Source organism: Marmota marmota, unplaced genomic scaffold, assembly GCF_001458135.2.
Source record: "Marmota marmota marmota unplaced genomic scaffold, marMar, whole genome shotgun sequence".
Lineage (NCBI taxonomy): Eukaryota > Metazoa > Chordata > Mammalia > Rodentia > Sciuridae > Marmota > Marmota marmota.
This window is the reverse complement of record NW_026000076.1, coordinates 6,509,876-6,537,770: the sequence shown is the minus strand read 5'-3', so window position 1 is coordinate 6,537,770 and position 27,895 is coordinate 6,509,876. Positions and strand designations below refer to the sequence as shown.

Here is a 27,895-nt window from a genome sequence, read left to right as displayed (position 1 = left end):
ATCATGTACTTGATAAGGTATCTATATCCCAAACATATAAAGAACTCTCAAAACACAATAACAAGAAAGCAAACAACCTAACTTTATTTTCGTTTTTCTGGTATTAAGTATTGAACCCAGAGGGACTCTACCACTGAGCTCATCCAAGGCCCTTTTCATTTTTTAATTTTGAGACAGAGTTTCACTAATTTGCTGAGGCTGGCCTTGACTTTCAATCCTCCTGCCTCAGCCCCCCAAGTAGTTGGAATTACAGGAGTGAGCCACCAAGTAGGGCTTACCTTACTTTTTAAAATCAAAGATGATAAGTTAGTCAAGCAGAACGGTTCACACCTGGAATCCTAGTGACTCAGGAGACTGGGCAGGAGGATCACAGGTTCAGGTCAGCCTTGGAAACTTATCGAGAACATATTTCAAAGTAAAAAGGTCTGGGTATGAAGCTCACTGGTAGAGTGCCCATGATTTGAATCCCCAGTGCCATAAAAAGAAAAAAGATGACATACAGATGGTAAATAAATACAAAAGATGCTCAACACTATGAGTGCTGAATTAAAACCACATATTATCAATACTCATAGAATGACTAAAATTAAAAAAGAGTGACCAAACCAACTGTTGGCAAGGATGTACAGGAACTAGAAATTTCATAGACTTCTGATGGGAATGTGAAAAAATAGAGGCCATTTGGAAAATAGTTTGGAAGTGAAACATAATATCTACAATACAATCTATCAATTCTATTCCTAGGTGTTTGTCCCATAGAAGTGAAAAGTATACATTAACACAAAGGCCTATCCACAAATGTTTATACCATTCACAGCAACAGATGAGTAAACTGTGATATATCCATATGATGGAATACAGCTAAGCAACAAAAAGGAGTGACAACTCTCAAAATAATTCTGTTAAATGAAACAATCCATACAAAAAGGGTATAATAGTGAATGATTCTATTTCTACAGTGGGACATGGAGGGGGAGATGATACAGATTTTTTTTCTTTATTTGGGTGATAATTTCACAGAATACACCAATGTTGAAACTTACCAAAATGTACATTTTATATATTGGTAATTTATTATATCAATTATACACCAAAAAAGCTGTTAAAAATTACCATTATTATTATCCATACAGCCAGTGGCATTATATAACTTGGTCAAACACAAAAGGGTATTCTTCTTTATATTGTTTTGTACACAATACCCCCAATGAGGTTTTGATAATAACATAGTGAAGAAATACAAAGGATCCAGAGTACACATTCCTAGCAAAGTAAACAACTATTCCATTTCATACTCTAATGAGATAGTGATATAGTGCCTTTCATGGCTACATTTCTGAAAAGATTTCCCATTCTAAACCACAAATCAGATATTCATACTGGATTAAACTGTTTTACATTTTAACCAAAGGGGGCTATAAAGAAAGTTTAAAATAAAAATGGTAGGGCTGAGGGTATATCTCAGTGGTAGAGTGTTTATTTAGCAAATGCAAGGCCCTGGGTGAGATCCTCAGTACCACCAAAGAAAAATATTTTTAAATAAAGTTCAGGAGGGATTTAGGGACTCTGCTGTATTAAGAAAACAAACCTCTAAATCTAACCGTACAGGAAGAAAAAGTTAATCTTTTTCATGACCAACACTCAACCCAAAAGACTAAAATACTTTGTTACATAATCTGATAAAGAAGCCAAAAACTAGAAAACAAACATTCTTAATATGAGTAAATATTTAATTTTTTTTTACTTTAGTTGGATTTGTATGATAACTGGAAAGAGAACACCAAGTAACCTCACTCACCTATTTTGTTCCTCCAGTTTAGCCAGGAGTTCCAAGTCATCCGGACTCAACTGTGATGGGGAAGACGGTGAAAGGGCTGGTGTTGACAGTGTGGTAGATGAGGATGTAGTGTGTAATGAAGCAGATGGACTTGCCACCTGACTGGCCATCTGACTGACTGTATGCGAAACTGTGTTCTTCACCCATGAGAGAGTAGAACTCAGCTTTTCTGCAACCTTGTCTGTCGCCACCTGAGGATTAAAAAATAAGTTGCATAGATTTTAGTTTTATTGCATTTATTACTGAGAACTTGAGAATCCTGTCTTGTTTTTTGTTTTTAAATTTTGTGTTGTTGCTACATTAGGGATTCCAACTCAGGCCTTTACACATGCTAGGCAAGCACAATCCTGTTAAGTTCTACTTAAAAATTACCATTAGAATTCTCTCTCTGAGATGATAAAGACGAAACAAGTTTTAGCAATAATGACCCTAACATATAGGTTTTGGAAACTTTTCCAAATTTCATGTTTGCAAACTACAAACTGAAACACACAAGGGAGTGATAAAATCACTTAAATGGTAACACAAATATTTCATTTAAAAATGAAAAAGAGCCAGTGCACACATCTGTAATCCCAGCAGTTTGGGAGGCTGAAGCAGGAGGATTGCGAGTTCAAAGCCAGCCTCAGCAACTTAGAAGGCCCTAAGCAACTCAATGAGACCCTGCTCTAAATAAAATATAAAAAGGGATAAGGATATGGCTCAGTGGTTAAGTGTCCCTGGGTTCAATCTCTGGTACCAAAAAGAAAAAAGAAAAAGGGCAAAAAATATCAAAAGATATAATTTTATATGAAATTTTTACTTCACATATGTATTAAAAATATATACTGTATGTATGTATGTACAAGCACAGGTGTGCTGAGTCAGTATGTAAAGTATATTTTTATCAGGATTTTAGTCAAACCCAATTGTAAAGCAGGAATTAAAACATGTCATTGAGGTGATCATGATAGGGAAATGTTGTGATATGATTAATTTTTTAAAAAACTGGGTGTATTTATCATAAATAAGATGTAATGAGACCCTTATCAATCTGTCCTCAAACCAGTAAAGAGCATTTTCACAGAATGACTAGCTCCAAAGGTAGAGTGGGGGAGCTTGGGAGGAATAGAGGAATTCTAGATAGGGAAGAGGGGTGGGAAGGAAAGGGATGAGGCAGGGGATTAGCAAGGATGGTGGAATGTGATGAACATCATTATCCAAAGGACATGTATGAAGACACGAATTGAGTGTCAACCTACTTTATATACAGAGATATGAAAAATTGTGGTACATATGTGTAATAAGAATTGTAATGCAAAAAAAAGTACGTGTATAAAGACATGAATTGGTGTGAACATACTTTATACCCAAAGATATGAAAAATTGTGCTCTATATGTGTAATAAGAATTGTAATGCATTCCGCTGTCATGTATTTAAAAAAATAAAATCAATTACAAAATTAAAAATAAGAAAATTAATTAAAAAAAGAGAAAGAACATAATTCAACCCATAACATGATCATATTTCCTAATCCACATCTTCCTGTTATGTGATGAAGTTCATGTACCCTCTTGTCCCTTGAATCAGAGAAGAACTTTTTGACTGCTTCAACCAACAGTGTATACCAAAAGTGATTATGGAAGCTCCCTCCTGCAATCCAGCCAACATACTGTTAAGAGGACCAAACTAGGGGTTAAGGATATAGATCAATTGAAGAGCATTTGTTTAGTGTGTATGAGGCCCTGGGTTCAATCTTCACAACTGAAAAAAAAAAAAAAAAGGATGGAAGAAGCCGAAACTAGTCCAGAGAGACCACATCTAAAGAGTAGATGGAGATATTCTGTCCAGCTTAGGCACTAGCATCAACCAGACATGAATATGAAAATGCCTCCAAATGGGAGTGCACAGATGGTATATGACTGTAATCTCAGCAACTCAGGAGGTTGAGACAGGTGGATAACTGTTGAGAGCCACAGCCAAAGGGGCCCCAGCAAACTTCCAGCTGCCAGCTGATGATTGGCTCACAGCAGCCCCAGCAAACTTCTAGCTGCCAGCTGATTGGCTCCTCTGCGGTGATGCTCATTGGGCTGTTTCCCCCGCCCTTTCAGACCACGGAGCTGCTCATTGGGGGACTTTTTTGGCTCCACCCACGTGACCCAGCCAATCGGCCTCAAGAGCAGGAGGGGTGGGGGGAGGTTGAGAGGCTTGTGGGAAGCCGGTGGTGGCAGTAGGGCTCTGAAGGAATTCCTTAAGAGCTGTGTGGTGTGTGTGTGTGTGTGTTCTAAAAATAAAGTTCGTTTCTTTTGACAAGTGGCTCCTGAATTGTGCCCAGCCAGACTGCAGCAGATAACCCATTCACCTTTCTTAATTTTTTTAGTTTTATTTGTGTTTATTAATTTATTCCCAATAGTTCTCCAATTCATACAATTGCATAAATCTCAATATATTCAAGCATATCACATGAGCTATCAATTTTATGTTTTTCATCAAGTCCCTTTTTCAACCTTGATTTTAATCTGCTCCATTCTGAACTGGTTGCTCTCTGTACCTACTACAGAATTGTGATCCTAGTTTTTCCCTTATCCTCTTTCTTGGGTTGAAACACTTGTTTCCTAAACCCGGTCTTCCCTTTACTTCATTTTTGGTGAAATATTTCCTCTACTGGCTTCCTGAGAAGAGTTACATGAAACATAAATTTGAGACACTACAATGTGAAAATGGCTTTCTTCTGTCACACTTGAAAATTTGGCTGTTATAAACTTCTAGATTAGAAATGATTTTTCTTCAGGGTTTTTTGTTTGTTTGTTTTTGTGCTGAGGGTTAAAACCCAAGGACATTTCACCGCCGAGTTACATCTCCATTCCTTTTTAATTTTTTATTTTGAGACAGGGCCTTGCTAAGGGCTTCACTCAGTTGCTGAGGCTGGCCTTTCAACTTGTAATCCTCCTGCCTCAGCCTCCCACATGTATAGGCATGTGCCACCTCAAGTGGCTTCCCTCAGATTTTTTAAGATAATGCTCTTTATTGTCTTTTAGCTGCTATTATTCTTGTTGAAGAATCTGAAGCTACTCTAATTTTATTAGTTAATCTATTTTTCCTTTGCCCCCAGGAACTTCTCTTATTTTCTCTGGCCTCTTAGTTGTAAAAATTCAATGAATGTCTTAACACAATATTTTTTCATCCGTTTTGCACAGCACTCTGATGAACCTAAATTAAAATCTTCCATTTGGAAAAGTTTTCCTCATTTATTTCTTTGATGATATCCTCCTTTATATTTTCTCTCTTAAATTCTTGTTATTCAGGGCTGGGATTGTGGCTCAGTGGCAGAGCACCTGCCTAGCATGTGTGAGGCACTGGGTTCAATTCTCAGCAACACATGTAAATAAATAAATAATGGTCCATCAACAACTAATAAAAATATTTTTTTAATTATTATTATTCAGCTATGGTACTTCTTGGGCTAGCCTTTCAATTTTACCTTTCCTCCCAATTTAAAAAAAAATGTAGTTGTAGATGGACTGAATGCCTTTATTTTATTTATTTTTATGTGGTGCAAAAAAATTGAACCTAGTGCCTCACATGTGCTAAGCAAGTGCTCTGCCACTGAGCTACAGCCTCAGCCCTTCTCCCAATTTAATCACTATTTTCCACAAGTACTCATCTCACAAACCCCACTTGATATTGTTACAAAGCAACAAATTTCAAACCTCAAATGCAAATTAATTGGGCACTTGGGCTTTGAAAATTAAAGACCTGCGTTCAATCCTAATTCCAGGCCAGTTTCTTTAAAATAGAAATGGTAATAATAATAATAAATAAAATCTACATAAAGTATTTAGCATATGTCTATAACTCAATAAATGTAATTATTTTCATGCTAACAGGTTTTTTTCTTCCCCATTTCTTCCCTTGGCTTTTCCTGCATGTCTTTAGAGATTTGCTCTTACATTCCAGGAATCTTCTTTGTTATCAGATGCCCTCCACAGATCACTTTTCATTCTTTGCTGGATCAAGTACCCAGTGTGACCTTGGTACCCCGTGTACTTACCTGTGTGACCTTCAGCAATTCAAATTAACCACTTTCTTTCTTTCCTTCTTTTTTATAAACATACATTTATTTATTTTTAATGTGGTGCTGAGGGAACACAGAGCTTCGCACATGCTAGTGCTCTACCGCTAAGCCACAACAGCAGCCCCTCAATCAACTACTTTCAATCCTACATCTTAAAAAAAAAAGGGGGCAGGGGGCTAAGAATAGGCCAACCTCCTATGGTTTTCATGAAAATAAGTATTTTTTATATGCCAAAATACTACTTTGCCGAGCATGGTGGCACATGCCTGTAATCCCAGCGGCACAGGAAGTTGAGACAGGAGGATCGCTAGTTCAAAGACAGTCTCAGCAATGGCAAGATGCAAAGCAATTCAGTGAGACCCTGTCTCTAAATAAAATACAAAATAGGGCTGGGGATGTGGCTGAGTGCCCCTGAGTTCAATCCCTGGTAACCCCCTCCCAAAAAAAAGAACATTACCTAGCATTGTAGGCATTCGTGTGTTTGCAGTTATCAACAATACATCTACTGCCTCTGCTTCTACCATTACTACCACAACAACATACAAAAGATTCAGTATATGCTCCCTACCTATCTCCCAAGCTTTTTCAGCATTGAAACTAACTATATACATTAAAATTATATTTGGGGGGCTGAATGGTAGCTCAGTGGTAGAGCGCTTGCCTCACCTGTGAAACACTGGGTTCAATCCTCAGCACCACATAAAAATAAATAAATAAAATAAAGGCACTGTGTCCATCTACGACTAAAAATATATTTTTTAATTATATTTGGGGGCTGGAGTTGTGGCTCAGAGGTCCAGCGTTCGCCTAGTATATGTGAGGCACTGGATTCAATCCTCAGCACTATATAAAAATAAAATAAAGGTATTGTGTCCACCTACAACTACAAAATAAATGTTTAAAAAAATCATATTTGGAATCTTTCTTGTTCCCTTTCCCCACTTTTTGGCAAAGTAAGGATCATTATCCTTCTCTAGACTTCTGCTGCTTTTAGATACATTTATGATTAGCATGTTAACCTTTCTTTGTTTTTTTGTTCTGGTGTTGGGGATTAAACCCAGGGCTGCATGTACTCTACCACTGAGCTCTCCAGACCCCTTTGTTTTTTTAATGAACAAATATGCACTGTGAAACTACTAAAGAAAAAAAAATCATATATGCTTCCTATAAAAGTAATTTTCTTCTATGACCAGTGTGATTCTGCAATCTGTACAATTAGAAAAATGAGAAATTATACCCCAATGATTTAAATGTATGAATTGCCAAGATCATTGTAATGTCATGTGTAGCTAATAAAAAAATAATAAAATTAAATTTTAAAAAAATAAAAATAAAAATAAATAAAAAATAAAAGTAATTTTCTTGAAGAATTTCACTCTTAATTTAAGCAAGAGCGATACCTAAATACTGACTAAAATGCTGAATTGGGGCTGGGGCTATAGCTCAGTGGCAGAGCGCTTGTCTAGCATTCATGAGGCACTGGGTTCAATCTTCAGCATCACATAAAAATAAACAAATAAAGGTACTCTGTCCATCTACAACTACAAAAAATAAAATAAAATGCTGAGTTGTACCCTGATAGCCTCAGAACATTCAAGGATAGCCAAGAAAAAGATACCACCAAACTGAAGTGAATGAAGTGTTCCTTTACAAAAATCGGCACCTGTTATTTTGGAGGTCTGGTAACATTTAAAATGAGTACCTAACCACCTCTAAAAGAAAATAAATCTAGGGGCTGCGGTTGCAGCTCAGTGGTAGAGTGCTTACCTAGCATGTGTGAGGCACTGGATTCCATCCTCAGCAACCATGCAAAATAAATAAATAAATAAACAAATAAATAAATAAAGGTATTGTGTCCATCTGCAACTAAAATAAAAAATATTTATTAAAAAAAATTTACAGGGCTGGGGATTTGGCTCAAGCAGTAGTGCGCTCACCTGGCATGCGCGGGGCACTGGGTTCGATCCTCAGCACCACATAAAAATAAAGATGTTGTGTCCACTGAAAACTAAAAAATAAATAAATATTTTAAAAAATTTTACAGAAAATAACTCCTAGAAAAGGTAATGCTTTTAAATTTTTTATTTGTAAAACAGGACAATCCTCAAAAGTTCCAAGTCATAATATATATAACACTGTATCAAACTATTGGATGAAAAGTTAGAAGAACACACTGAAATGCAGGCTAAATTCACAAACTATGCTTCACACAATTGAATCTAATGCTCATGGAGGCATATGGCCAATTTCTTCAGCTTCTCTACATATAAATACTTATTTGTAAAAGTAAAGTACTTTATAGTCTATAAAATATTTTAACCTATTTGAAGCATTACAGTAGACCCGAGAAGAGATTCCAGAATCATTCCCTTAATAAGAATTTATTTAGAATCTACTCCAAAACAGTACTTTATTGGGTGCTGAAAAGTATAGTCATAAATAAAACAAACGTGTTCTTGAACATCATGGAAATAGTTACGAAGTCAGACAAATAGTGAATAAACAAATGCAGGGAAGGATACCATGACATGAAGGCAGTGAATCCAAGAACTTAATTTGTTAAGGTGGTTAAGGACTGCCTTTCTTTCTTTTTTTGTACCAGGAATTGAACCCAGGGGGACACAACCACTGCACCACATTCTCAGCTCTTTTTTATATTTTATATTGATACAGGGTCTTGCTGAGTTGCTTAGGGCCTTGCTAAATTGCTGAGGCTGGCTTTGAACTCACAATCCTCTTGCCTCAGACTCCTGAGCCTCTGGGATTATAGGTGTGCCTCACTGCACCTGGCTAAGGACTGCCTTTCTGAAGCAACAACATTTAAATTAAGATCTATAAGATGAGCAGGAAGAGCTAGCTATGCAAAGAGACAGGCAAAAAAAGCAACAAGTACAAAGGCCTTGAGAAATTGGAAAGTTTAATGGGTCAGAGAAACACCAACAGAAATAAAAGGTGAATACCTGTAATGCCAGCAACTTTGGAAGTTGAAGCAGGAGAATTGCAAGTTCAACTTAGTGAGATTCTATTTCAAAATAAAAACTAAAAAAGGGCTGGGGATGTGGCTCAGTGGTAAAGTGCCCCTGGGTTCAACTCCCAGTACAAAAAGAAAAAGAAAAAAAGAGAAGAAATAAAAGGTGAACCACAAATGCAAGACATTAGGGGTTTTTTAATATTTATTTTTTTAGTTGTAGTTGAACATAATAACTTTATTTTATTTATTTATTTTTATGTGATGCTGAGGATCAAACCCAGGGCCTCGCACATGCTAGGTGAGCGTTCTACCACTGAGCCACAACCCCAGCCCAAGACTTTAGTTTTTAAAAGTTTTAAAAAGAACAAGTAGAACAAGTTAAATTATAATTACTTTATTTAGCCCAATATATCCAATAGATAATGAATACTGAGGAATCTAAGTCTGAAATTCAACAAGTATTTTACACTTCATCATATCTCAATTTAGACTAGCCATAGATCAAGTGGTCAAGTAACAACGTGGCTAATGGCCCCCATACTAAATAGTGCAGATTATAAGAAGAGACCAATAAAGCTAAAGTATACTAGTTTAAGGAAGAGTAGAAAGAAGAAATTGGAAATATTTGCAGAGACCCAATCATGAAGGGGCATATAAGAAGGGAATTTGGAATCTATTTGGAGTGTAACTAAAAAACACTTGGTAGGGAATGTTATGATTATTTATTTATTAAATAATAAAAAGTAATTAATTAAGAGATCTATAAGGAATAAATTTAAAGGAAAGCAAGAAGAGAAGTAAGGAGATAAGCAAATAACTATGAAACAAATCCAGGTGGGAAACAATTATGGTTTAGGCTACAAAGGGTGCAACAGGGATAAAGAAAAACAGATATATGCAAAATAAAATTGACCTGGAAACAAAGTAACATCGTGATGAAAGAGATGAAGAGAGTGAGGGAGAAAGAAGAATCAAAGATGAGATCTACTGGGGCTGGGGTTGTGGCTCAGTGGTAGAGCACTCGCCTCTTATATGCGAGACCCTGGGTTCAATCCTCAGCACCACATAAAAAATAAATAAGTGAAATAAAGGTATTGTATCCAACTACAACTAAAAAATAAATATTAAAAAAAAAGATGAGATCTACAATGGCTTTGAGCAACTGATAGTACCATTTACTGAGACCAGAAGAAACTAGTGTTTTGTCATTGTTATATGGTAGGGGGGTGCTGGAGTTAATGGAAATTAATCAAGAGTTTTTCCAATTAAAAAACAGATTCAAGCCAGGGGTTAGGTGGCAAGGTGGGGCAGACCTGTAATTCCAGCTACTCAGAGAATTCAGACAGGAAGATCACAATTTAGAGGCCAGCCTGGACAACTTAATGAGATAATGTCTCAAACTTTAAAAAAAAAAAAGAAGAAGAAAAGAAACACAGGTTCAAAGAGGTTCACACTGAAAAGTACCTAAAATGAGAGTCAAATGCAGGTATTATAAAATTAGATAAAATACCCTTTGCAGTAATATTCTGTCCCTCCAAAATCTGTAAATTTAAAAAAATCCACTAACATATAGTTAAGCACCATCACCTGCTGTACACACAAGCAAACTCCTCATCTTAAAAACCTTTAGGTCTTTGATTACTTTCATATTTTGAAAAAAACAAAAGAAAAAATTGAGCTTCAGATAATTAAAGTTTGAAATTAAAGTCTTCTAACAGAAAAGATGCTGAAATTAAAGTCTTCCACAGATTCTCTCCAAACCCACGCCCCAGAGAACAACAGCAAAGTAAAAGCCAAATGCCATGACTTGAAAGTAAGTACCATGCTCCTTCAGCCAAAACGTAGCATCAATGGTTCAGAAACAGTTTACTCTTCAGAAGAAACACGTGGTCTTTACATGCTATCTAACAATGAATGACTCATTAATCAAGCTATTGCAACATCAGGGATTTAATATCCCTTTTTAATTCTTTACCTCCATTAGATTAGTATTAATTTCACTCAAGATACTTACTAAACATAAGTGTAAGACTTGGCATGGAGTGGGAAAATCAGTAAGCCAGGTGACTCCTGTCCTGTTCTCAAGCAGCTCACCACTAATGAAGTGTGGAGAGACAAAAAGCTAATCATTAAGTGACTTTGATCAACTATCTTGACTCTTACATTTATTATTCTTTTATATTTATACTTTCAATTTAGGGTAGGACAATTTTTTTCATGATGAGGAGGGGTAGTTAAGGATAAGGCATTATACAGACTTGCAAAAGTAGATGTTAACAGTGGCATTCTTTCTGGCCACTCAACATATGAATGCCCATTAGTGTTTTGGGATTCCTCCATCTGAGAAGTCTGAAAAATACCAGATACTCACTTTCCCAGTCTTTGAAAATGACTGACAAGCAAAGAATGAGGCTCTGTGATCTATGTATTTACCTACCTACCTACCTCACCTTCTCTCTACCATTTCTACCAAACCTAATAGCTTAATATATCAAATATCTATCATCTCACACTTTTTGTATGTCAGAAATTAGAGTACAGTTTAGCCAGGAGATTCTGGCCTAGGGTTTCTCATGAAGTTGCATATAAGATCTTGGACAGTAACATCATTATCTGAAGGAGGGATGGGGCTGGAAGATGTTCTGCCAAGATGGAGCTCTCATAAGGCAAAAGGCCTCATGTGTCTCACCATGTTGACTCCTCCACAAGACAGCAGCTGAGTATCCTCACAATGTGGCAACTGGCTTCTCCCCAAACAAGTGAGCAAAACAGAAGATGAAATACCTTATATGACTCAGCTTCATAAGGAAAGCTGTCATTTATGAAATATTCTACTATTGCTTAGATAAACTGGTCCTATTTGGACTGGGGGAAAGAAATAAGAGTGTAACTACTTCATATGACATATCATAACTGTAAGTTACATATACAAAGAACTGAACAACAAATTAAAATGTAAAAGGATATGTTATGTATTATTTATGAATACACATACATTTATAAGTATAATGTTATGTCTGAGAGGAAAGGGGGACTATGGTTACAAATGCAATTACAATTCTTAAGATGAATAATAAAAACATAAGAATTGTACCTTTATTTTTACCTTTTTTGTGTCAGAAGTATTTCATCATAAAAAACCAATGTTCTACTTAAAGGAAATGAGTACTTTCAAAGATATTATTGCTAAAAACATACCTGTATTAATAAATACCTGTACAGCTGTACTATCCATGATATATACGCATAATTTGACTCAAGAATCTGTCCTGCCAGGCATGGAGGCACATGCCCGTAAACCCAGCAACTTAGGATTGCAAGTTCAAAGCTAGCCTCAGCAACTCAGAGACCCTAAACAACTTCATGAGATCCTTTCTCTAAATAAAATATAAAAAGGTATAGGGGGTGTTGGGGTTATGGCTCAGTGGTAGAGCACTTGCCTAGTACACGTGAGGCACTAGGTTTGATCCCCAATACCACATAAAAAAATTTTTTAAAAAAGGAATTGTGTCGGGGCTGGGGATGTGGCTCAAGCGGTAGCGCACTTGCCTGGCATGCGTGAGGCCCGGGTTCGATCCTCAGCACCACATACAAACAAAGATGTTGTGTCCGCCGAAAACTAAAAAATAAATATTAAAAAAAAAAGTTCTCTCTCTCTCTCTCTCTCTCTCCCTCCCTCCCTCTCTCACTCTATCTTTAAAAAAAAAAAAAAAGGAATTGTGTCCATATAATACCAAAAATTTTTTAAAATTTAAAAAAAACAAAAACTATGTCTTAATAAAATACTTATCTATACATGTACGAAGAAAACATGAATGGTGTGAATATACTTTGTATATAAGCAGAGAGATGAAAAATTGTGCTCTATATATGAAACATGAATTGCAATGCATTCTACTGTCATATATAACAAATTAGAATAAAATTAAAAATAAATTTACCTAAATAAGCAAGAATATATGTACTATTAATCACAGAACTTTGTTTTTTTTTTTTTATTTTGGGGCAGCGGGTATTGGGGATTAATCCCACATTCCCAGTACCCCCACTTTTTAATTTTATTTTTTAGTTGTAGGTGGACACAATTCTTTTATTTTATTTATATGTGGTGCTAGGGATCAAACCCAGTGCCTCAGATATGCTAGGTGAGCACTTTACCACTGAGTCACAACCCCAGCCCCACCCCATTTGAGACAGGGTCCCTCTAAGCTGTTTAGGGCCTCAAATTGTGATCCTCCTGCCTCAGCCTGTCAAGTTGCTGGGATTACAGTCATGCATCACCTCAGAATCTTTATAATAAGAAAAAACTAGTGATAATCATAATGTCCACCAATCAGAGAATGAGAAAATAAGTTATGACCAATAACTTATTGGTTAAGTTATTCACACCATTCATGTTTTCCAACACAATAAAATGTAATTTAGCCATTACACAGAAAATGATTTCAGGGGCTGGGAATGTACCTCAGTTGGTAGAGGTCCTGGTTCAATCTCCAGAGCCAAAAGGGGAAAAAAAAAAGTAATTCCCAATGTTAGAACCACAACCACATATTGGTCAAGAATAAGATATACAATATAATTTAGTTTTGAAAGGTTATATTTCTATTAAAAGCTACCTCAAGACACTGAAATTTTAGGAAAATAAAGGCAAAGGGAAAAAAACTTTCCTTTTTCTACTTTAGAGACATATATTAAAATTCTTTTTTAGTATCATATAAACTTAAATCATTTTCATCTTTAAAAAGATAGTTTAAAAAACAATAAGGCAGCTGGGCATGGTCCCAGCAGCTGAGGAGGCTGAAGCAGGAAGATCATGAATTCAAAAGCCAGCCTCAGCAAAAGTAAAGTACTAAGTAACTCCATGAGACCCTGTCTCTAATAAAATACAAAATAGGGCTGGGGATGTGGCTCAGTTGAATGCTCCTGAGTTTAACCCCTGGTACCCCCAAAAAACAATAAAGCAGGTCACATGAAATATATTAATGCAACAAAAATATAAAAAACAAAGAACTCAAAATTATATATACAAAATTATATATAATTAGAACAAAGATATAGTCAAAGAAAAGGATGGAGCAAAAAACACATCAAAATTAAAACAAGTTCATATTAGTGAATTCGAAAACAAAGTCCTTTTCTTTATTTTCCAATGATCTCCAATGTGGTTATATAAAACCTATATAACTAAAGAATAAGATACACACAACAAGAAAAATAGATAAGAGATTATTAAGATAAAAGAAGGGGGAAAAGAATACTAGTAGGCTAAAGAAGATATACACTTTCTGATGTAATTCTGTTTTTAAAGAAATTCTTATTTGTGATTTTCTACATAGGATCCATGTTTACAATAAAATAAAAAATAAAAAACTAAGACAAATTTATCCCTGAACTCACCATTTAAGTCAGTTCACTAGAGTTAATCCTTTTTTTTTCTTTTTTTCTTTTTCCAAAATGATAGAACATAAAACAAGAAACTAGAGAGAGACTTAAGCCTAAATCAGAAGTAAAATTGTGAACTAGACACAAGCCCTTAAGGGTTTTAAACAGACTTCTCAAAAAAAAAAAAATTATATGTATGGTAAAGCATATGTAGTGTAAAATTTGCCACTGTAACAATTTTAATGTACACTTTTTTAATGTTATTGTAATTTTTATACCTTTATTTATTTTTAATGTGGTGCTGAGGAATGAACCCAGTACCTCATACATGCTAGGCAAGCGCTCTACCACTGAGCTATAAATGCAGCCCGAATTTTAATGTATATTTTACTGGCATTAATTACATTCACACTGCTATACAACCATCACCAGTATTTCTAAAACCTTTCCATCATCCAACAAAGAAACTCTGTGTCTATTGCACCTTTCCCATATTCCTGTGTAACCTCCAATCTACTTTCTGACTCCATGAATTTGCACTGTGTAATTTACATTGTATAAATGTAATCACAAAATATTTTTCCTTTTCCCTATGGCTTATTTTACTCAGCATGTTTTAAAGGTTCATCCATATTATAGAATATATCAGACTTCAATCCTTTCTTTTAAATATTGTATTAGTTGTTTTAAATATTGTTTTATTTATTTATATGTGGTGCTGAGAATCGAACCCAGTGCTTCACACATGCCAGGCAATCGAGCTACTGCTGAGCCACAACCCCAACCCCGCAAAATGACTTTTAATAGTTTGCTCTGGCCAGAAAGTCAGGATAGGGATTATAAAGGAGAGGAGTAACAGAAGCTGCCAAAAGCAATATTACTTTTGATTACTTTTGATTTTTCCATATTAACTTGTACAAATATGCAGCAATTGCATAAATTTGGAACATAATAGAGTCCTTTGTCACACAAGATAAATACATTCCAATATAAACAAATATACAATAAGAAATAAAATCAGAGCTACATATGGTGGTACACACCTGTAATTCCAGCTATTCAGGAGGCTGAAGCAGAAGGATAGAAAGCTCAAAGTCAGCCTGAAGAGGACTCCTGTCTCATAATAAAATAAATAGGGTGGGGATGTACCTCAGTGCTTGCCTAGCATGTACAGAGTGCCCTAGGTTCAATCCTAAATACCACAAAAATTTAAAATATAAAGGAAGAAAAACACAACACTGAATGTAAAATATTAAGCAGTCCCAGCCCCAGGCACAGTGGCATAAGCCTGTAAGCCCAGTGATTTGGGAAGATGGACATGAGGATCACAAGTTACACGCTAACCTCAACAAGTTGGTAAAGCCCTAAGCAGTTTAGTAAGATCCCCTCTCAAAAAATAAAAAGGACTGGGGATGTAGTTCAGTGGTAGAGTTCCTACTACTGCAAAAAAAAAAAAAAAAAAAAATCACTGTTGATTAGCAGTACTACTGAGAAAGGAGCCTGAAAACATATTGATTTTTCTATTCTGACTCAAGAGAAAGTACTACCCTTCATAAGGCCTTGCACAGTACCTGATATATGTTAGACATTTGACAATAAAAATTTGCCTAGAAGAATGAATGGATGGAACTTTTGGTCTGAAATTGATTATTATGAACATCTCAAGTCTCACAGTTAGGGGGAAATTGACAGGTAGGTAAATAACAGAAAATTACATTTTAGGGATCATTATTTAAACTGCAATTTTGACTGCTTAAACAAGATTACAAACCACAGGGCTGGGAATGTAGCTCAGCAGCAAAACACTTGCCTGCATATGCAAGGCCCTGAGTCTGATACCTATGTCCAAAAAGAAAAAAAAAAAAAGATTACAAATCACAGAGCTCTCTACCTTAAACCATAGTGTTTTTTAAAAAAGGTATTTGTTTAAGTATTTATAATGCCAAATAAGTTCACAGAAGTTACAACAATAAATCAAATTGAGGAGTTTATTCTAAGATTTTGGTCAAAATTCAAAATGGTCTATTTGTACCTATACACACTGTTGTATCTCTTTAAGGTGCTGTAAACTCTGATTCCATAAAAAACTTGGATAGTCAACTGAATAAACATGTTCAAAGTTAAATATATACACACACATACACATACTCTCAACCTTGTAGCAGTAAGATTTAAGTTTGGTGAAAATATATCTATTTTTAATCTTCTAAAATCATGATAATTTTTGTTCCAACTCTATAAATGAAAATAAACACTATTTTTGTCTTTTTTTTTTTTTTTAATTGGCAGAACTGGGATTTAAACACAGGGCCACTCTACTACTGAGCTACAACCTTTCAAGAAAAAAAATTTTTTTTTTTTTACCTTTTCCCCTAAATGGAACTATGCTATATATCTTCAGAAAATAATTAATTCAAAAAAATCATGTAGTCATCAAAGGAAAGAGAACTTTCAGCAATGTGCCTTATATTTGTATATAATGGTGGGACTTGTCATTACATATTCGTACATGCATACATTATAACACACTTGAGCAATATCATTCCCCAGTACTTCCCCTTTCCCTTTCCTCCTCCCTCCCCCTGGTCCCATTCCTCTACTGATCTCCCTTAGATTTTCACAAGATTCCCCCCTACCTGATGGGGTTATAACTCACTGGTGGAGCACAGGGTTTAATCCTCAGTACCATATAACAAAATAAAATAAAGGTATTGTGTCCATCTACAACTAAAAATATTTTTTTAAAAAAAAGAGTTCCCCCCACACACTTTTTTCTTTTTATTCTCTAGCTTCCACATATGAGAGAAAACATAAGACCCTTGACCTGAGTATGGCTTATTTTGTTTAACATAATGTTCTCAAGTTCCATCCATTTTCCTGAAGATGACAGAATGTCATTCTTCTTTATGGCTGAATAAAACTCCATTGTGTATACATACCACATTTTCTTTATCCACTCATCTATTGAACACTTAGGCTGGTTCCATGTTCAGCTACTGTGACTGTGCTGCTATAAACATGTATCACTACAGTATGCTGACTCTAATTCTTTAGGACAAATATTGAGGAATGGTAAAGCTCAGTCATATGGTGGTTCCATTCCTAGTCTTTTGAGAAATCTCCAAAATGATTTCCATAATGGTTGTACTAATTTACAATCCCACCAACAGTAAACACTATTTTTATATAAAGAGAAATACAAGCATTATCAAAAAATATGAAATGTAGGTTCTTTTAATTTTTTATTATCTGTTTTTCTTTTTGTGCAGTGCTGGAGATTGGGAGTGTCAGTTTTAAAACATAGCCTATAAATATCCACAAAGAAAAATTTCAAACTATGTCTTTCATTTATTTAACAGCTGTCAGGGAGATGAAATAAGCAAAGATACAAATACTGGCTTCAATGGGAATCAAAACACGAGAGAGAGGGCTGGGGCTGGGGCTCAGTGGCAGAGCACCTGCCTGGCACATGCGAGGCACTAGGTTCAATCCTCAGCACCACATAAAAATAAATAAACAAAATAAAAATAATTGCATCCATCTATAACTAAAAAATATTCAAAAAAAAAGCAAGAGAGAAAGGGAAGAAACAGAGAAAAGAAAGAGAAAAAACAGAAAATAATGACAACATTGCTGAAAGTTCTCTTTCCTCTGATGCCTACATGATAAATTTCTTTGAATTAATTATTTTCTGAAGATATATAGCATATTTCCATCTCTCAAACTCTCCAGCTAAATTTTAGAAAAGCAAAACTTATATAATACAATTGCTGCTGCTACCAATAGCATCTATATGCTTTAGTATGTGCCAGGTACTATGACATGACTTTTCACTTATTATCTTATTATTTCATCTCAAAAACCCTAAGATGGATAGATAGATGTTTCTGTCTCTCTCTTTTTTTTTTTTGGGGGGGGGGGGGTACTGGCAATTAAACCCAGGGTGCCTTACCACTGAGTTACATCCCCAGCCCTTTTCATTTTTTAGGAAAGGGTCTCACTAACTTGCTTAGAGCCTCACAAAGTTGCTGAGGCTGGCCTTGAACTTGCAATCCTTCTGCCTGGGCTTCCCAGGCTGCTGGCATACCAGGTACCACCTCACCAAAGTGAAAAAATGTTATTAAAGTTTATGAAGGATGAGCAACTTGCCCAAGATGCCTTAGCTAATAAATGTTGGAGTCCAGATACTAAATATCCACCCCAAAAATAAATGTCCTGACCATTATAAATCATTGATGAAATGGTAAACTAAAACTAAATGCAGAACAAAAAGGAAAAACACAGCACGTCAAAATGTGCCATAATTCTGAAGATTTTATTGGACTGAACCTGCCTAACTCTAATCTGATTACCTATTTGAGAAATTCAATTAACTAAAATAGTGAGATGAAAACTGTATTTGAAAATGGAACTGTCACAATATCACATAAAATTTAACTTCTCCTAAAACAGCTTATTGTACAATTATCAAGTATACAAGTAACAATAAATGTGGGCGAGTATGTGGGGATGCATATTGGTGCAACCACTCTGAAAAGTACTACAGAGATTCCTCAGAAAACTTGGAATGGAATCACCATCTGACCCAATTATTCCATTCTTTAAATATACTCAAAAGACTTAAAATCAGCATACAATAGTGATGCAGGCACATCAATGTTTATAGCAGCTCAATTTACAACAACTCAGCTATGGAACCAACCTAGATGACTGTCAACAGATGAATAGATAAAGAAAATGTGATATAGATAACATACACACAAAGGAATTTTATTCAGCCATAAAGAATTAAATTATGGCATTTGCTGGTAAATGGACAGAACTGGAGAATATCACGCTAAGTGAAATAAGCCAATCCCCAAAACCAAAGGCTGAATGCTAACACACAATAAGGGGGTAGAAGGGAAGAACTGAGGTTCATTGGATCAGACAAACGGGAATGAAGGAAAAGGAGGGAGAATGGGAATAGGAAAGACAGTAGAATAAATCAGACATAACTTTCCTATGTTCATATATGAGTACATGAACAATATAACTCCATATCATTTACCACCACGAGAATGGGAAGTTAGACTCCATGTACGTATAACATGTCATAATATAGTCTACTGTCATGTAAAACTAAAAAGAACAAATTTTTTTTAAAAACCTGTACTTCATATTTTTCTCCAGATTGGTATATCAATGAAAACCTGTTTTATAATTTTTATATTAAATGTAAATCCTATAATATATCTGGAGAAACATTTGATTTGTTCCTGACTTTAACATTTTGGGCTGGGGGTATAGCTCAGTGGTAGTGTGTGGACATACTCAGATTTACAAGGCCCTGGGTTAAATCCCCAACACCAAAAAAAGTAAGAAGGTAAGTAAATAACAAATAAATAAAATTTACATTGTGTACAAAAGAAAATATTCCAATTTTGTTAACCACAGCCATAGTTTCCAAAGAAAAATAAAAAATAATAATAATAAAAAGCAATCAATGGCTATGTCTTCTCAACTACATGCCTACATAGGAAGTTAATGAAATTTTTCTAAGGCTAACAGAAACATTCAAACTAAACTAATCCAAGGTATTATGAGACTTAAGTTTGGGGGGTTTTGTTTGTTTGTCTGTTTGTTTGTTTTGGTACTGGAGATTCAACTCAGGGACACTTGACCACTGAGCCACATCCCCAGACCTATTTTGTATTTTATTTAGAGACAGGGTCTCACTGAGTTGCATAGCATATCGCTGTTGCTGAGGCTGGCTTTGAACTCATAATCCTCCTGCCTCAGCCTCCAGAGCTGCTTGGATTACAGATGTGCACCATGGCAAGGCTTAAATTTTTAAGGCTGGGAGGTATAGCTCAGAGGTAGAAAGCTTGCCTAGAATTCATGAGAACCTGGGTTCCAAGCCCAGCACTGAAAAATAAATAAGTAAATAAACCATCTAGATAGAAGATTTCAGTTTTGTTACAAAATTTTCATAGTTAATGGTCTAATCATTTGAGTTTATGATTCAATAGTCACAAATCTTTATAGAAAGTTAAAAATACTAAACAGTGCCCCATACATCATTTTCTGGCTAACGAAATTCTATTGGACTGCTACAACTCAGCTCAGAAATACCTCAGGCTACATACAAAATTACACACTCTCAACACAAAAACACTTTTGCAACCATTCAAAACATATAAATACTGTTGATATTATATGCTATCTGACTGAAACATTTCATGTGAACAAATGAGGTACTACTCCTTTTTTTATTTTAAAAATGCTAATCCAATAATCTGTAAAATAACAGCAGAACAGAGGTGTGGCAAGAAGTTCTTTCATTCCTATCCACTCAGGCAAAATATTCAAACTCCTCTCTACCACACCTAATGTAAAGATTAATACTAGCCACATTCTTAGATTCAATAAAATCAGAATTACCACTTTGTTAGGCTTATTATCAAACTTACTTTAAGATATCCAAAGCCGTACTAAATATGGCACGTAATTACCTTGAAGAATTAGCATTCATTTGGAGTTTGAAACCTTTAGAACTATATAAGTTCAATTTTATTCAAAAATAATTAATGAAACATTTTAACCAGCCATTCATCTACTACCCAGTATCAAAAGATTTTTCATGTTAACTTACTCAGTATATCCATCAATAGGTTAGAAGCTTAAAACTAACTTGATCTAATGAAAATTATGAGATATGTATCTAAATCAAGGGTTTTTTACACTAAACAGTGATGTTAATTTAATGCTATACAGTTCAGTAAACACAAACTATAAAAAATTATAAAAACCAGAACCTTTCCTGCTCCTTGGCTAACCTAAATCATTAAAGGAATAAAATAATATTTTTTGTTTTAATTAGTTATACATGAAAGTACAATGATCTTGACATATCATACATTTGAATCATATGGGGTATAATTTAATAAAATAATATTTTTAAGAATATGAGCTGGGGTTGTGGCTCAGCAGTGGAGAGCTCACCTAGAAGTGCAGGGCCCTGGATTCAATCCTCAGAACCAAATAAAAATAAATAAATAGATAAAATATTTAAAAAACACATAATATATCAAACAATTTTATGAGGGAGACAATATAATCTCTCAAATTAATTAACCCAAGACCAAAATCTACTTAACCATTTTGGTAATTCACCAAAACTAAAATCAGTCCTGTCATCAGCCAGGTCTTCCTTACATATAACTTCAATTCCATTTGAGCTTTTTGCATTTTTGTACTCTTCCTTTAAAAAATATCATGATCACAAAAATCATAATATCTACTATTTATGTTGATCAACAAAATATGAGCCATAGTACTATTCTAAGTACTTTACATGTAGTATTTCCATTCTTCATGATCAACTCTGCACAGTAAATATCAAAAAATATTTCTTTCTGGGGCTGGAGTTGTAGCTCAGTGGTAAAACAATTGCCTAGCATGTGTGAGACACAGCACCGCATATAAATAAATAAAATAAAGGTCTACTGAGGGTGTAACTTAGTGGTAGAGCATGGGTTTAACATTCTAGAGAAACTGGATTCAATCATCAGCACCTTAAAAAAAAAAAAAAGTAAAAGAACAGATTCAGAAACTTTAGATGACAGGATACAAAACAAATCCCCTGCTCTCTCTACTATACCATGCCACATTTTTTTTTCAGCTATCAATTTTTGTATAATCAAATTATTTGCAACACAGATTGTGCTGGTTTCTCAATAAAACCTAGTTTTCCTTCATAGAGGGGGAAATATTATTACATTAAATATCTTATAGTATTACCAAATTACTGATATAATTTTCCCATAAGTATTTCTGAATTAAAAGGAAAAAATACAATCTAAAATACACTGAATAAGAGCACTGGAAAGCTAAAATTTGATCATGTAAGCTGCACCTAAAATTGTGATGCTAAGGGAGTAGAGTTCATGAGAGAGGAACTAATAAAATCCCTAATCACAGTCTTCCAGAGTCACACCCACAAAATTACTTGTTTTGGGTTGTTTTAAAGGCATACCCTCACATACAATTTTTCCTGACAGCAGCAAGGGTATTAAAATATTTGTTTTCATCTTCTCAAGCTGGTCTTTAAAAGTACAAATTCAGAACAATAACTTCTTAAAATATTATGTTGTATGAATTTTTTTAAAGACAGATTACCATAGTTTTAATCTTTTCCTCAACATGTTTCTTTGAATGTCATTAGTTTAGGCTAACAACATAATATCTTTGTTTTGTTTTGTTTTGTTTTGTTTTACATACTGACATTGCTCAGATAAAGTTCATGGAACTATATTAAATTACTTTATGAGGGTTTTCATAAAATTATAACAGTTCAACATTACAACTTACAAATCAGAAAAGATACAAGTGCTTTGTAAGTCAGAACTTCATTTTACATTACTACTAAAAACAATTTCTAACTTATATTTTTAAAAATTTTAGAATACAAAATTTAAATTGTCATGTACAACATGTATACAAGTTGTCACTATAATTGAATAAAACAATATTTATATTTGGAATTACCTAAAAACTAATGATTGAATTAAAGACTTGTTAATATATTAACACTAAGATTATTCTAAGTAAAATAATTTATGAAAAATGCTAAATATGTAATTTATTACTATCCTAGGAAATAGCTTATTCAATAGATTAAGACTTACATATCACATCTTACATGCAATTAATCTTCTATATCTATATAGCCTTACAAATAATCAAAAGAATAATCTAATAGATTGCCTAGTGTGTTAAAACCCAATATGCTGTATTTATTTACATTTGTTTAATTCTGTTGCTGTGGCAACTAATATGCTTTTATTAACAACTGCTACTTTAAAAGATTGAATTTTAAAAACAAAAGCAAAATTAACTTTTTCGGGCTACTGTGGTACAAAATGAATTACTAAAAAGAAAAAAAAAAACACTTTCTCCAGAAACAATGGCATTTTTCCTTTACCCAAATAATAAATAAAATATATTTTTAATTTGCTTGAAGTAGGCATTACTGGTTAGCTATCTGATATAGCAACTAAATTATTACAGTTAAGGGAGTGGAAAGGATATGTGTGTACTGTCACATTAGAATGTTTTCATTAATTTTTTTCCTTTTTATTGGTTCTTTTCAGTTATACATAACATTAGGATTCATTCTGACACAATTATAAAAGCATGGATTATAATTTGTTCTACTTCAATTCCAAATACTTCCCCTTTCCCTTCTCTCCTCCCTCCTCAATCCCTTCCCTCTACTCTACTGATCTTTATGCTATTTACTTTTTATTTTAGTAAACATACTATATCAAGTACTGTTGTGTCAAGTGTGCTAAACAACAATATCAATCCATAATCAGTGTAAGTAAAAATTAATTATCACTGTTTTGAAAGATCCTAAAGTAGCAGTAAAAATCTTTTAGATTCTTTTAGAGTGATTTCCTTCCATGCATGAGACCCTGTTTTCAATCCCCAGTAATACATACACACACAAATCAATATAAATGACATTATAGCTAGGAATACAGCTCAATGGTAGTACATGCTTAGCATGTGTAAGTCCTGGGTTCAATCTCCAGCACCAGTTGAAAAAAAAATTTTTAAGCAAATATTAAGATTTAAAACTTTTAGTTCACCCCAAGCCCTCTTGTTTAACTAGTTACAAAAAGCCTTAAGATTTAAGACAAAATAGACTATCACTAAATGTTCTTTTAAAAAAAAAAAATCACCTTAGTCAGAAACAAGAATATATCAACAGTGTCTTCCCTGGGTTTGTAAACCTTGTGAGCAAGAAATTCTGTCTACATAGTATATAGGTCTTTCTTAATGTCCCCAGTACCTATCATTACGCTTGACACCTGGAAAAATGTTAAATATGTGTTATCTTTGGTGTTTCTTGTCTTATCCACATGTTTACAATGTCATTAAGTTTCTAGATCATTTGCTGACTCATTGTTCATCTAGTAATGGAAAAAATGCTTCTCCATATTTTCAAAAGGGAATCCAAGTTGAATTTTTTAACCTTATGCTCGTTTATTACATGCATTCCAAATAAATATTCAAAGACATTACATTCTTCATGGGCTTATTCCATATACTTCAGGTCTATCTTCTCACCATAAATTATGGCTCAGTGTCCTAGACCACCCTGATTTCTGGTGTGCCTTTAGATACAATATTTTTCTTCTTTCTTATGTATTTTATTCAAATATATTTACAAATTATTCATTAAAACTATAATTGTATCCAGTATCTGCTAATACTATTCGAATACATTTACCAGCACCATTTATGAAATTCTTTTTTTTTATTTTATTTTATTTTTTTAGTTGTAGATGAACACACAGTATCCTTATTTATTTTTATGTGGTGCTGAGGATCAAACCCAGTGCCTCACACATGTGAGGCAAGTGCTTTACCACTGAGCTACAGCCCCAGCCCTGAAATTCTTTTTTGGTAGGGAGGTACCAGGGATTGAGCACAGGGGCACTGACCACTGAGGCACATCCCCAGCCCTATTTTGTATTTTATTTAGAGATAGGGTCACACTAAGTTGCTTGGCGCCTCACTTTTTTCTGAGGCTGGCCTTGAACTCATGATCCTCCTACCTCAACCTCCTGAGCCAATGGGATTATAGGCATATGCCACTGCACCTGGCCATTTATGCAGATTCTGGATTTTTTTTTTTTTAACATAGCAAAAGAACCACACCAAGTCAGGCATAGTAGTGCATGCCTGTAATCCCAGCAGCTCAGGAGGCTGAGGCAGGAGGCTGAGGCAGGAGGCAGAGGCAGGAGGATGGCAAATCCAAAGCCAGCTTCAACAACTTAGTGGTCTTAAGCAACTCAGCAAGACCCTGTCTCTAAATAAAATACAAAAAAGGGCTGGTGATGTGGCTCATGGTTAAGTACCCTGGGGTTCAATCCTCCCCCACCCTTACCAAAAAAAAACAAGCCAAAGATGAGCAAACTAATCATTTGAGTACCAATTCAAAGACAAAATCTATATTATTGCTTAGACTTTCTAACAAACAAACTAAAAAAGATCCATAATAAAGCCAGATCTGTTCCTGCTTCTAATGGAGGTCTCTTCCAAGAACATAGGAACTAGCAGTTCCTTAAGAAAGAGTCCTAACAATGAACTTACAGGATACTGAATAGCGCAAATCCAACAATGAAAGCCCAGATAACAGCCAGTTTAACCAGCTTTTTTTTCAACATTTTTCAGAGTTCAATTGTGAGGGCTGAATGAATACAGAGAACAATTGACAAGTATTAAACCCACAATGTTTTTGGCCACTTAAAGAATAAACTGCAATGGCAGAGTGCATGCCTAGAATGTGCCAGGCAAGGATGAATTGCAAAGAGCAAGTTCCTTTGAAGTACAGATACAGTAATAAACAGCTAGAAATTCAACAAATAAACACATCAGGCAAGGTGTTATAATTGCTATAATGAGAAATGGGTTAACCCTTTTGGAGCAGACTCAAGGGCCACAGTTAACAGGTTCTAGGTACGAAATACAAATTAATTCACCTAAATGTTGCTAATAACAAAAGACTATCATACTATCATGATAAATTGTAATAATTGCCAATGAGGTCTGATTGGTATCTTGGATTTTAATACACAAACACAAACATAAATTAATCTATGGTAGAGTAAAAGGTCAGTGAGGATTTTGTGCAGTTATAAGCAGACTTACATTTCATAAAACCTGTTAAAATTAATTTGAAGAACAACATAGGCCTGACAGCTTGTTGCTATGTGTTACAAAAAAAAAAAAAAACTATTTAGCAACACAAATTTAATAAGAAAAATGACATTTTAATACAGAAAATGATAGCCATAATTTAAAGGTAAATTCTTTATATAAACTTATCCTAAAAGAAAACATATTGTATTGATAATATTTTCATTTCAACATGAACTTTAGGGCTAAAACTGTCTCAAAGAGCAGCATTTGGTAACCTACTGACTTAGTTCTAAAGAAAATAAAAACATAGATTGGCAAAGAATAACCAAGTTATTAGAAGTACTTAACATAGAGGCTTTAATGGATGGTTTTGATTTATAATTTTCTTTTAACTATAAACTAAGATCTATACAACTCTAACAATAGTTTCCAATTTTTTTCTGGTACAGAAATTTTTTTTCTAAATAAAAAATTCTAGGTACTACCTATCCGTATTACATTAGGTGAACTTAGGTATTATTAACTGAAATGACAAAACTATCATGACTTTTTAATAAATTTTATTATATACTACAAATATATCAGATTTACTATTTATCCATTTAATGTTTAATACACACATGAATTTCTAGACCCCATTCAGACATTCATTGCCCAATCTATTTCTCTAGTTACTCATCTCTTAGCATGAGTTTCTCACATTTTAGGATAGACAATAATTTTATAGAAAATACCAGATAGCTCATTAAGCTGATTATCTTTAAAATCATTTCCAATTCTGAGATTCTAAGATTCTGGGACAATGAGTACTTCTAAAAAAGAATTTGGGACATCTAAAGGAATGACAGATTGATCCAACATTTAGGTCCTCTCCCTCTTGGCACTCTCTGTAGCTAACTGTATGGAAAAAAGGTACAATCCATAAGGAGTCAACATAGGAAGACAGATGGCAACACATTTTTGTATAATGGAAAGCAGATGGTGGACATCCAGGTTAAGATATAAACTGAACACACACACCTAATTTTGCTTCCTCCCACAACTCTAACAAGGATAAAAAAAGCTTTGTTGTTGTTTTGATGTTTTAGAACATGAACAGTAAGGACAGGGAAAACGGAAAAAGAAACAACAAAGTTTTGAAAGCTAGAAATAAGTTGGATAACTGACTTGTAAGGCCAAATTCTAAGACAGTAGGGCTGACAACTGAGAACACATCAAATTACATCAATAAATCCTCAAAAGGCTCTGGAACAGGGGAGGGGAGATGTTAATAAGAAAGGATCAGGTGAAAGTTGAACAGCTGGAAACTTAGATCTCCATCAAGCTGCTGAATGGCCATCTTCAGTGTAGCAGCAAACTAGAGATTTATTATCCTGAGAATGTAAACCATATATGGTGGAAAGACACAGGTAACCTAACCAAAAAAAAAAAAAAAAAATTACATGACCCTACATACAAAATGCTCCATAGCTCATTATCCAGTCCTCTTTTCCTGAGTTCCCAGATCACTGGAAACTAGACTTTCAACCTTCCAAGCAGAAAACTAAAATACTCTCAGGGAAATCTTGTTTTGTTTTGCTTTTGGGTGCTAGGGATTGAACCCATAGGCACTTTACCACTGAGCTAAATTCCCATTCCTTTTTATTTTTTATTTCGAGACAGGATCTCACTAAGTTGCTAAGGGTCTTGCAAGGTTCCTGCAACTGACCTCAAACTTGCCATCCTCCTATCTCAGTCTCCCAAGTCGTTGGAATTACAGGTGTGCACCACTGTGCTCTCTGGAAAATCTAACCAGGCCAAAATAAAAGGCACAAAAACTAGAGCCAAAATCAAATGGCCCAACCGATCACTGGTTTTTCAATCTTGGGCACACACTGGAATCACTAGGGAAGGTTTAAAAAAGTATTGATGTCTGGGCCGGGATATAGCTCAGTGGCAGAGTGCTGGTCTAGCATG

At 34.6% G+C, this 27,895-nt stretch overlaps 1 protein-coding gene and 1 long non-coding RNA gene across 9 annotated transcripts in view; one reads left to right on the top strand and one right to left on the bottom strand.

The window, feature by feature from the left end:
- Positions 1-2,817, top strand: part of LOC125620126 — an 80,082-nt gene extending 77,265 nt beyond the window's left edge. The window contains exon 2 of the long non-coding RNA XR_007351702.1: positions 1,816-2,817. This is a non-coding gene — a long non-coding RNA (uncharacterized LOC125620126). The remainder of the gene's footprint in view (positions 1-1,815) is intronic.
- The window catches only part of Evi5 (ecotropic viral integration site 5), a 205,605-nt gene that overhangs the window by 164,233 nt on the left and 13,477 nt on the right, over positions 1-27,895 (bottom strand). For all 8 annotated transcript variants that reach the window (XM_048814448.1, XM_048814446.1, XM_048814445.1 and 5 more), the window contains exon 2: positions 1,799-2,028. In XM_048814448.1, the coding sequence (XP_048670405.1) occupies positions 1,799-2,028 (230 nt within the window). The remainder of the gene's footprint in view (positions 1-1,798; positions 2,029-27,895) is intronic.